The 11930-nt window shown below is 56.5% G+C and overlaps 1 protein-coding gene across 2 annotated transcripts in view; it reads left to right on the top strand.

Annotated features, from left to right (window-relative positions):
- Positions 1-346: 346 nt before the first annotated feature.
- UNC5B (unc-5 netrin receptor B) overlaps positions 347-11930 on the top strand; it is a 52936-nt gene continuing 41352 nt past the window's right edge. Inside the window, exon 1 of one of the 2 annotated variants that reach the window (XM_086899367.1) lies at positions 347-525. In XM_086899367.1, coding sequence (XP_086755493.1) covers positions 435-525 — 91 coding nt within the window. In that variant the 5' untranslated portion in view covers positions 347-434. The remainder of the gene's footprint in view (positions 526-11930) is intronic. The other variant, XM_086899368.1, reaches the window with a different exon arrangement.

Raw genomic sequence — 11930 nt, 5'->3', positions numbered from 1 at the left:
GTGGAAGGTGTCGCTGCCTAGGGAAGGAGATAATCCCGCCGTCCCTTCCAACGCAACCCCGTCCCCCGATGCAGCAGGACGCCTTAAAGAATTTTCGGGGAGGGAGGGAGGGAGGGAGGGAGGGAGGTGGGGGGTGGCCCGGCTCCTACGGCGTGGCGCTGCTCCCCCTGCTGCCCGCCGCTCCCCGCTGCAGAGCGGGCATCCCTCCCGCCGGATCCGCATCCCGCGGGATGCGCGCCCGCTCCCGGCCGCGCTGGACCGGCGCATCCCGCGCTGGGGCGGGCGGGGCGCGGCTGAGGCCGGGCTCGGCTCCTGGCAGAGCCCGCCCCGGGCCCGCCCCGGCCCGCCCCGCCCGGCGCCGGGCAGCCCGGCAGTGTGGCGAGGCGGGCGGGCAGCGCTCCGCTCCCGGTGCCGCTGCCGATCCCGCTGCCGCCATGCCGCCGCCCCGCCGCCTCTCCCTCCTCCTCCTCCTCCTCTCCTTCTTCCTCCCCGCGCTGCTGCTCCGCCGGGCGCTGGCCGCCGCAGGTAAGGGGGGGGCGCGCAAGTTTGGGGGGCTGTGGGATGGGCAGCATCCCCCAAAAAAAGTTCACTGCGGGCGAGGTGCCCGGCCTCGGGACGCCGAGTTGGTGGGTTTTTTTAGTTTGGTTTTTTTTTATTATTTTTTTAATGTAAAGGTTGAGGGGTTGGCGGCGGAGGAGAATGCTCCCGGGAGGATGATGCTCGCGGGGGATGCGGACTGGCAGCGCCCTCCGCGCCGGGGGGATGCTCCGGTCCGGGGGGGATGATGTTCTGGGTGGGTGGGGGCTGGCAGCGCTCGCCGCTCCGGGGGGATGCTCCGGGGGGATGCTCCGGGGGGATGCTCCGGGGAGATACGGGCTGGCAGCGCTCCCCGCTCCGGGGGGATTCGGGCTGGCAGCGCTCGCCGCTCCAGGGGTGATGCTCCGCGGGGATACGGGCTGGCAGCGCTCCCCGATCCGGGGGGATTCGGGCTGGCAGCGCTCGCCGCTCCAGGGGTGATGCTCCGCGGGGATACGGGCTGGCAGCGCTCCCCGATCCGGGGGGGATGCTCCAGGGCATGCGGGCTGCCAGCGCCGCTCCCTGCTCGCCTGGCCGTGCCGCTTCCTTATATTTCTCTCTCTCTCTCTCTCTCTGTATTTATACATATATATATATTTATTTTTCTTGGCAAAAGCAAAACAAACCCAGCCCTGTTTGTAGTAGCTCCGGCTGTGATTCCCCGGCGAGTCAAATAAGTAACTATTCAGCCTGGATTTTTTTTTTTTTTAATTTTTTTTTTTTCCTCTTAAATTATTATTATTAAACCGGCGTTTTTATAAGCTGAGCGATCGATGGCCGGGCAGCCGAGTGGTCTTTTCCTACGGCTGTTCAAAGTTTCCTGTGCTCAGCCCAATCTTGTGATTGAGATGCGCTTAAATCCAGCCCTTCCGTTCGTAATCCCTGCCACAGACAAGAACCAGAGGCGCATCTCTCCTGCTGCCCTCTCTCGTTAGGACTCCTGCGGTCAAACTCAGCCTTCCCGCTGTGTATTCCCACTCCTCCACAACTCGCGGACATCCTCAGCACCTCGGCATTTTGTCCTTTGTCATCCTCCGGCGGTGGCCGAAGCAAAGCTGCCCGTGTTTATTCTCCGGGTGTAAAGCGATGTGCTCGAGCACAGGGCTCAGGAGGGGAGCCCTGTAAAGTTTGATGGCGTTTTTGGAGGCTGGGAGGGACCACAGCCGTGTTGGGCAAGGTCATCCCGGCGGGAATTGGGGATCTCTCGCTCCCCGCAGCCCCTCGGGGACGCGTCGCGAAGCACAGATCGGTCTTGTTAAGGGAGTTGAAAGCGTCTCCTGACAAGCTGATTTTCTAGGAAAATGAACCAAGCCTTCTTTTCTGAAGCGTAATTAAGGTGACGAGGAATTTTAGGGAGGGAGCCTAATTAGATTAATATTTTTTTCCGCCTCCGCCACACAAAGATCCAGTGTATTTCGGCAAATGGGAAACAGGAATGGCACTATTGATTTATCCAGGGGCCTGGACGTTCCTGCAGCAGCGTCCTCCAGCCAGGAGAAACTCTCCCTCCTGGGTGGGAAGGGAGAGGTTTGAGAGCTGGCAACTGGTGTCCTGCTTGGCTGGGAGCGGTGCCGTGGGGATGGGCAGCTCGGCACGGCGTGGGATGCCGGGCTTTGGGGAGGCTGGATTAGCCAGGCTGGATTAGCCAGGCTGGATTAGCCAGGCTGGATTAGCCAGGCTGCTGTGGGTTAGGGTTTAGCCGTGGCCAAGCTTTCCCTGGATGCTGAGGGGAGCTGGAGGGGGGGATATCGCCGTGTTCGTGCCTGGCTCTGTCCTCTTGTTTTTGCGTGCACCAAGTTCATGCAGGGGGTTGGAATAAAACTGGGAGGGAGGGAATGAAGAAGAAAAAAAACAAGTTAAACCTGACCCACCTGGCTCAGTTTGAGTCTGGGGAGCTCTCTCAAGGCACGCTGGTGTAGGTACGTGTGCGTATAATGAAGTTTTTAGCTGGAGAGCTGTAATTAGTGTTTCTCCAGGAGCCTTGTGTAGAGGTGGCATGTGACGCTGCAGAGGAGGGAGACGAGATGGGTGCTCAGCCCCGGTGATCATCCACTCCCTTCCCCGTCCTTGCCTGGTTTTTAGGGAGAGGCATCACCCAGAAAAACAATTTTCTCTCTTAATAGCAAAGAACGTACGTGTTGTTTGTGTCGGGTTTTGCAGCGCGGGGGTAGAGGGCTTGTTTTGGATGGGGGTTTGAAACCCTGGAAGCGTCTGGACCGCTCATCCATCCCCGGCAGCGCTGCTGGGGGAACCCAGCGTGTCCCTGAGCCTGGGGGGCTGCTCTCCAGGCTTCATCCTGCTCCCGGCTGCGCTCCTCTGGCTGGGAAAACAACCGGGTGGGAGGATTTGGAGCTGGCTTGGAGGGTCTTTCCCCGCGGGGCTGCACGGAGGCTGCAGGAGGGCGGCTGAAATCCGGAGGGTGATGCTGGAGGTGGGGACTCGGCTGACAAAGGTGTTTATGGACAGCGTGGCGCTGCCATCCTGGCAGAGGAACAGCCTTCCACCCTGCTGCCCTGCCTCCTGCAGGAAGAGACCCCGGGACAGGGGGATGGAGGGGGGATGGCAGCGCCGCTGTCCCCCAGCTGCATGGGTGGCAGGAGGCTGCCTGCCTGCTGCTGCCATCGTGAGCAGATGGCCGGGGAAAAGAAGCTCCCAAGACCTGTTGCCTGTCAAATCCTGCCCTTTGGAAGTGCAGGCTGGAGGACAGGGGTGTGTGGAAGGAGCTGCCACGGGGTGTTTTTGTCTCCTTCTCCTTCAGCTCTGTCGTGGAGCCCTTCCTCTCTCTCTTGGAAGCGGGCGCTCTCTGTGCGTGGTAGCAGCAGAGCGAAACACTGGAACAACAACAAAAAGAGGAGAGAAATGGAAAAACACTACTTTAGAGAGGGCAGAGCCGCTTGGAAATGGTTGTTGTGGGGGGCAGGGAGGAAACCCAGCTTGCATTTTCTCTGCTTGGAAACCAGAAGCTGACCCTGTAAGGAGCTTGGAGGGTTCAGCTGTGTCCTTCACCCCTGTACGGACCCGTGGGTCCCTTTGGTGCTGGTTCCCTTTCCAGCCCTGTCCTAGTCGAACAGGAATTATATATAGAAAAATATCTAGAAGCCAGGTCTGTATTTTGGGTCAGTGAAGTGAGCCAAGACGCTGTGAGGAGCTCTGTTCTCCTTCCATTTCTAGCAGTGGCATCCCCACGGCTTTCTCCCTCCCGACGTGTTTGCAGCCAGCAGGATCATCCTGGCAGCCCTGTGGGGTTTTGGGAGAGCCCTGAGCTGGGCTTTGCTGGGCAGTGCCAGGCCAGGAATGTTGTGAGGTGAGGACAGAGAGGGCTGTGTGGAGTCTGAGGGGTTCATTACGGCAGATGTTGGTGCCATAAAGCCACAGGTTCCTGCTCTTTCCTATTCATTTATATCTTCCCGGCTCTAGCCACTCTAATGCCAGTGAAAACATTTTCTGGAGCAAGGAGGGGGGGTTGTGGGGGGAGATAAATCATCAGCCCATTCCCTCTGCCCCCTCCTGCCATCCCACCCATGCGTGTCACCGTGGGAAGGGGGCATTAACAGGGGTGCAAGGGATGCCTGGGCTGCCATCAGCTCCTCCATGGCATTTGAAGGCCCACTGGCTCCAATTCTGGTTTTCCATAATCTGCAGAGCTGCAATTTGCTGTAATCAGTTGTATTGTGCAAGCCACCCCTGCCTGTGAGTCAGAGCACGGTGGCACCGAGCTGACACAGCCCCGGCCCTTGGGATGCTGGGCTCTGTGCAGGGGATCCCTGTCTGGTGGCACGGAGCCTTACTCCTCCTGGAAGTGCTCCAGGCCAGGTTGGATTGGGTCCTGCTCCAGTGGAAGGTGTCCCTGCCTGTGGCATGAGATGAGCTGTAAGGTCCCTTCCAACCCAAAGCAGTCTGTGACTCCCTTCTGTTCACCTGGGGCTGAAGGGAGTTATCCTGAGTTGGGTAATCCCTCCCTGGCTCTGCCAGAGCTCAGGACCTTCAGGGAGTCTCGTGTGAGCTGCATTTCCAACAAGCAGAGCCTTTGTGGTGTCCCAGGAGCAGTGAAGCAGCAGCTTCTGGGTGATGTTTCTCCTGACACGAGGCTGGAGAAAATCCTGTATGATTGTGGGGCTGGGAATTGCAGGGCTTTGGCTCGTGAGAGGCAGGAAAGGCCGGGAGAGCCGCTCTGACGGCTGCTTTCACACCCACCCTCTCTCGGTGGGAGCCAGGAGCCCCTCGCTGGATGCAGCACCCTCCCTAACACTCCCTAAATCCTCCCTGTCCCCGCAGCCCTGCAGGCTTGGCTTGGATTTTCACCATCCAGGCAGTTCTGGAGTGTGGGTTTGCTTGCAGCCTCACGCTGGGCTCCCTGCACGGAGAGCGATGCTGCTCCTGAGGGTCCCAGCTGGGCTGTGAGATAAAGCAGTTCTGCTCCTGTTGGGGGGCAAAGAGCCCAGGCAGAGCCAGAAGGCAAGCAAAGCATCCCAAAAGGCTGCACCGAGTATTATTTTTGAAGCCTCCTGGTTTTTCTGAGGCCTGACTCACGGCACAGGAATGCGCTGGGCTGGCAGCCCCAGACCTGCTCCTCAGCCAGGGGAAGAGCTGCCTCCTCCTTCTTCTCCTCCTCTTCCTCCTCCTCCTTCTCCTCCTCCTCCAGAGCCCGTTCTCCATCCCAAACTGCTGGGCTGGGCTGGTAGCAGCCACATGTTTGCTGAGCTTGGATTTTTAGGGGATTTTTATTTTTTTTTTCCATCCCCTCTCCTTTTTGCTTTTTTATATTTTATTTATTTATTTTTTTAAGGGGCTCAAGCCCCGGTTTTTTGTTTTTATTTTTTGTTTTTTTATTTTTATTGGGCTCAGCACCTCTGCTGAGGGAAAAGGCAGAGCAAGCCCTGAGATCAAACACCAGCCAGGCTGGGAAAGGCTGGGTGAAGCCACGCTGGAAAAGGAGGAAAGGGAAGGGAAGCAGGAATTATTTAGCATGGGGCTTGCTCCAGCGTGTCCTGCACTCTGCCTTTAATCTCCTGCGAGTCCCTCCCTGCCACAGCCCGGCCCTGCTCGGCTCTCCTCCGCTCCCTCCTGCCTTGGGTGGCTTCTCCCCCTCTTAGGGAGGCTGTTCCCAGTTCCAGAGGGCTCCCCCAGACCCTCTCAGGTGTGATGGAGCTGGGTTAGGTTTATGAAGAGCCTGGGCCTCTTCCCCTGAGCGGTGTGAGCGGGGAGTGTTGAGGCTGTGAGCTTTAAACCAAACTCGTCATGTTGGGGGTGTACCTGGGGTAAGTTTCTGCAGGCTTCCTCCGTGGAGAAATTCAGGGGGGGAAAGGGAAGAGGCCTGGAAGCAAAGCAAGGCTCAATGCAGAGTGTCCTACAGCCTGAGAGGCAAAAAATGCCTTGTGTGTGAGCCCTGCTTCCCACCTTCCCACGGGCTGTGCCAGGCCACTTCCCTCGCCTGCCCGGCTGGAGCATCCCTGGGGGCCTCGGTGTCTTCTCTCCCCCTGTTCCAGCCCCTCTCTCCTGGGGATTGATGGCCAGGTTCTCACTCCTTCAGGTGCTGGGAAACCTCCCATTCTCAGCTAATTCCTTCCTGCAGGGAGGAGGAATCTCCAGGTCCCAAACCTTGGGAATGGCTGTGAAGCCACGAGGGGCATGAGGATGGCAGACATAGCAGTGGCACTGGAGTCCCAAAAGTGGACTGTGACCAATGGCACTTGTGTTTATCCAAGTGAAATAAATATAAATCAGGATCCCACTGTCTGCCATGCATAGCTTGGTCCGGTGGACGTGGCTGATCCAGTCCCCCAGCATTTAAAAATCAAATGTTTTTGGGCTGTTTTCCCCCTTTGGCTTTGCTTGCTGTGTAAGTTTAAGGCAGTGCTGGTGTGTTGTGTTGTTTGTTGTCGTTTTTTATACCCCGGGAGATGAAGGGCACGAGTTGAGACACTTATTACTTATATTATTACTGAAGAGTAATAACATGCCTGGCTGTACAAGAAGAAAAGTGAGCAGAGCTGTTGTCTCCTGGAATTCAAGGTGTGGGCTCTCCCTTTCTCCAGGCAAGCAGGTCCCTTCAGGAAAGGAAGAAGACCCTGTGGATTTGGGGAGCACTTTTGTGGGGCTCTCCTGTGGCCCCACAAGTCCGTAATACACAGAGCTGCCCAGCCAATTCCCACATCTTATGGGAATAGCAAAGGAGGAGGGAAAGGGGCTGGTTTGTACCACAGGGGATCCCTTCCCAGCTGGAATGCCCAGGGCTGTGAGCACAGGCTGTCAGTCACTACAAGCCCCTGCTGGAGCCAGACACAAAAGTCAGATCCCGGCATCTCTCCCGCTTCCGGGGGGTCCATAGAGACCCCGTGAATAACCTTTGCTGCTCCCCTCCTTCGCAAGTGTGAGAGCTGAGGGATTGTTTCCCTTTGAAAGAGCGTGGAAAATCTCATTTTGAGCCGTTTAATGCGTGTTAGATCCATCTGCCTGCCCCTCGAGTGGGTGGCCACGGCAGGAGGAGAACGAGCAGGACATCCCAGGGCAGATGAGTGGGATGGTGCTGGGGGCAGCAGCTGGGGATCCGTGCAGGTGGATGGGATGGAACGTGGGCGCCTCCATGGAGGTGGAGAAATGCAGAACTGATGTTGCCGCACGTTGACACCATTTTTGGGTGCTCTGCCTCGTCCTAGGGATGAGTTTCAGCACAGCTTGATGCTTTGAGCCGAAGGCTGTCCAGGTAAAACACCAAAATGTTTTTGGGAAATGGGGAGTGCTCCTCCCTGGAAGGATGCTCCTCCCCGCCAGGCATCCCTTCCCTGTGGGAGCTCTATGGAGACAGACGTGGTGGCTCTTAAATGATGGGGGGTGAGGGCACAGCTGAGGTGAGAGCAAGGTTCTCTGCACCCAGACATTGTCCCGCTGTTGCTCTGGGAGTTTTTTCCTTTCCTGGAGTGCCTCTCATCCCTGGGAGCTGCCGCTGGCATGGAAGTGACCCCTGCTCGCCTCCTTCTCGCCACATCGACAGCATTCAAACGCCTCTGCAGGTCCCATTTCACCACTCAGACCAGGAGCAGCTCGGGCTGGGCTCCTGGGTGTCCCTGAAGCTCCTGGGACAGCAGCAGGATGGAGGGACGGGACGTTTCCAGCCCAATCCAGGCTTCCCGGCGGGGTGGCTTGCGGGGGAGGGAGGCTATTAAAAGGGTTGTGTTGCGCTGTACAGCGTGGGAGTTTTCCTTAAGCAGGAGCTCGTGGAGCCCAGAAATTCCTCGGGACAGATTTCAGTGGGAGAAGGGACACGCCTGCTGTCAGCAGTGTCCTCGGTGCTTTCTAGGCTGTGAGGTTTGGGGCACACATGAGGACATCCCCAGCAGTGGCTGAAGGCAGCGAGGTGAAGACTTTGTTTCGCTGACCCTCCCGTGGGGTCTGGTGCTGTCTGGGAAGCTGTGATTCCTCCTGGCTGCTGGCTGGGAGCAGCCGGGGTGGAGGACAATCCCAGGGCCAGCAAGGTGCTGCTCGGTCAAAGGTCGGACTCAGTGGTCCTGGAGGTGTTTTTTTAACTCTCATGATTCATAACCAGGACTTGGGAAGGTTTTATGGAGATGGATGAACCGAAGCTCTTCCACGGGCTCTGACTCCCTGCCGTCTTCAGGGGGTCTTGTGGGCAGGGGCTGCTCTCCCCCCGCCATGAGCCGTCGCCATCCTACGCCATCACCCGGCTGCGTTATTGGCTCCATCTGTTTGGGTTGGCTTGGAGAACAGAAGGGAGGGTGTTTTCCAGCAGCCAGAGAGTGGTTGCTATTTAAAACAACCGAAAAACGCGGTCTGCTGCTTGCTTTTCATCCGTGGAGCCGAGCAAGCGTCCCCACCCTCACCTGGAGGGGCATCTCTGAGGGCTTTGCAGGGCGAGCAAAGGTAGCAATTAGTGCTGGCCATGAGGGTGGATCCTGAAATGTGGCCCTGCTGTCTGCCGTGGTCTGGCCTGGGGCCACTGCTGCTGCCCAGGTGTGGGATCCCAGCACCTCCTTCCACCCCTGTTTACCCCAAACAGGCTGGGGGTGCAGCCTTGGCCTCCCCGCTGCCACCGCTGCTTTGGCAGCTGCTGGATGGTGCTGCGCTGTTCCTGCACTGGAATATTACTTTTGAAGGTTCTTCTTTCCCCCCGCTTTGACAGATGTGAAATGTAGAGACAAGCTTAAAATGAAAGCATGGCTCCCAGAGTCCAATTACACAGCAATTAAAAGTAATCAGCGGTCTGGGTCGCTGTGCTGGAGACGGGGGTTCGTGGGAGGGTTTTTTTTCTCTTCCAGCTTATCTTAGAGAAGCTTAAATGTCCTGTCTCTTCTGCTGTCTGGGCCCTGGCTGGGGGGCATCTTCGCAGAGTGGGTCAAGCATTGCTGGAAATCCGAATTAGGCTGGGATTAAGCTGTTCCCGGTGGTCCCAGCTCCTCGCTGGGGCTGCGGCATCCCTACGCTGCTCCATGGGGTTTCCCCTGAGTCCCATCAGTCTGTGTTTTGGGGAGTAGGAAGCATCTGGTGGCGTGGCCCCCGTTGTCATTGCTGGAAAGAAGAAGAGGTGGCATTTGGGGCTCCCCTGCAAGGTCCATCCCGGAGCATCCCGCGGTCCTGCGCTTCTCCCTGTCCTCCCCTCAGTCTTCAGGAGGAGATGCTGACTCAGTGGTGGAAGCAGGTTTTCCTGCAGGATGTCTGATTCCCCTTGTGCATCGTTTTGGCTGCTTTTCCGCAGTCAGAGCCTTGCAAATGCCTCCTTCCGCGCTCCGGCGTCAGCGCTAACGGGATTTGTTACAGGAGAGGGGATTTGGCCGTGGAGCTGTTCGGGTGACTGGGATCCTGAGTGTGATGAAGTGGGGTGTGGGCTGCCAAGGGCTATAAAACTGTTTTCCTCCCCCTTTTCGTTCCCTCTTTCCTTTTCTTTTCTTTTTTTTAAATTTCCATCGTGTGCTTAATGGTTTGCTACTGGTGAATGACTAGGTTTGGATTTCAGGACTTAGGGATTCGTGGCTAATCCCTGTCCTGGGTTGTGGATCCTTTGGATACCCTGATAAACATAAAATCTATATCATATATATGTGTGTGTATATAGATGAAACGAGGCATCAAGGCACATATTTCACCTTTCTAAAATTTATAGACCAAGATAAAAAAACAAAACGCTGGCCATGCCCAAAGCTGGAAAAGCAAGATCCAAAAGCCGGGAGGAGGGCTGGGTTTTGCTCGGGCTGAGCAGTGACTAACCAGAGCTGAGCTTTTAAAACAAATGCTTGGGATAAACTGGTTATGCAAACCGGGGCGAATTGGGCAGGTTCCTTTGTAGTTTATAGCAAAACCCCGGGAGTCTGGGGCGTGTTGGGGCCGGTCCTGCCGGGGATGGAAAAACCCACGCGCTGGCTTTGCCCATGGGGTCGCAGGGGGAAGGATCATGAGGGATAAGGAGCAGGGCAAGCCACAGGTTACTGCAGGGCCTCCTCTGTTCAGCTAAAACCTTGAGTAACACTGGCCCTAAACACAGAATGGGTCAAAAATAGATGAATAGATGGCTTTTCTTCTTCTTTTTTTTTTTTTTTCCCCATTTTGGAAGTGTGGTTTTTAATACCTGCTAAGAGGAATCCGCGCCGTGCTCGGCTCCAAGAAGCTGTCGGGCTCGCTGGTCCTGTGCTGCTGAAAATACAGCGATTCAGAGGATTTGGGGTTTATTTTTTTGGCCTCGGGAGGCTGCTGTGGGACATGCAGGCGCGCCAGCAATGCTCGGCATGCCTTGGGAAGGCAGCCGGGCTCGCAGACCACAGGGCTTCTGGTTTCCATCACAGCCACCGCTGTTTTGGCCAGGGGCATCCGTCTGTCCATCCTTCCATCCATCCATTGTTCCATCCATCCATCCATCATCCATCCATCCATCCATCCATCCATCCATCCATCCATCCCACAGCCCTCCCAGGCTCCGCAGAGCTCCTCTCCAGTGTGGTGCTTTGAGGACACTGGGAGGAAGAAGGGGGTTGGAGGGCCCTGGTGGATTTCTAACTCCACCCAGCCCCGTGGGCTGGGAGAAGGTGATGCCTGGATTTTTTGGTAAGGCAGAGTAATGCTCCATAAGAATCCACTTCCTGCTGGATCAGGCTTCTGGGCTGAACAAAGACTGGCTCAGGCTGCCACAGTCATTTTGAGGGGGAAAAGCCTGGCTGGTGGATGAAGCAGAAAATTAGATGAGAACTGCCTAACAGGAAAAGAAAAGATGATTTTTGCACGCAGGGAGAGGAAAAGAGGAGGAGAAGTTGCTGCTTAACCCTGAACATCCTCTGAGCACTGCTGGACCCGTTTGCCATTCCTACATCCTAAAGGATGCTGTTCCTGGCTTTTGCAGAGGGAGGAGGTTGGATGTGGGACCCCAGTGGTCCCGGGCTGGCTGGAGAAGGAAAAACTTCCCTTGCAGAGCGAGTTCTGGTCGTGCTGCTCCCCCCTCTTTTCCATCTCCACATCACCATGACACGGTGGCTCTGTTTCTCTCAGTATTTATGGGCTGGCTGGGAGGGGACGCAGCAGATCCAGCCGGGTTGTTAACCACCCCTGCACGAAACAGCAAAGCCCACTTAGTGGGGTTTTACTGCAGCCTCCTCTCCTTCCCTTGGAGAGGCATGGGAAGGGCTGCCGGCACCATTCCTGGCTCCCAGAGAAGAAGGGCTGGGGTTTGTGTGCCACGGGGAGGCGGGGGAAGGAGTCTGTGGAAAGTTTAGGGGGGAGAATGCAAACCATATGTTTCACCAAGGGTCGAGTTGCAGAGCTCAAGCCAGCAGGGAAGCCAAAGGAGCCGGAATCCTGTGCTTTGGCTGGGCTTTGCATCCCGGTAGGTGTGTGTGGGGGGATCCAGCGTGGCCTGCTGAAGGATGATTTTGTGAAATAAACCCTCCCTAAAAGATGATTTGGGTCCCTTGCCTGGCACTCTGCTGTCCTGTGTGTTTAGAACTGGGATCCAGGGCTGTTTCCAAGCCTTGGGGTTCCTCTAAATAAACAACAGGGGTGCTGGAAAGAGGCTTCTCTGGGTTGTCCTGAGTTCATGGCGTTTGCAAGTTTGATAGGAAGTCGAAAGGAGAAGTTTTTGCCAGAAAGGGAGTGCCTGCAGCTCGCTGGGAAAGCAAGGCTGCTGTGCCCTGCACCACGGCTCTCCTTGTGGTCTCTTTCCAGCTACAGAGAGGAAAGCCAGAGGGAAAAGTGGAAAAAGTTATGTGCAGGCACCTTGTGGAGCTGTGCAGGCATCAGACCCGAGTGACCTGAGCTGCATGAAAGTGCTTTTAAAAAGAACCCCAAAAGCAGGAGAAGCGCCGAGGTCTCTCCCAGCAAACTTTTTTTAGCTGGGAGACATCTTTTGTTCCCTAAAC

Source organism: Cyanistes caeruleus, chromosome 8 (genome assembly GCF_971803275.1).
Source record: "Cyanistes caeruleus chromosome 8, bCyaCae1.hap1.1, whole genome shotgun sequence".
Lineage (NCBI taxonomy): Eukaryota > Metazoa > Chordata > Aves > Passeriformes > Paridae > Cyanistes > Cyanistes caeruleus.
The sequence above is the reverse complement of the archived record's forward strand: the minus strand, read 5'-3'. Positions and strand labels throughout refer to the sequence as shown.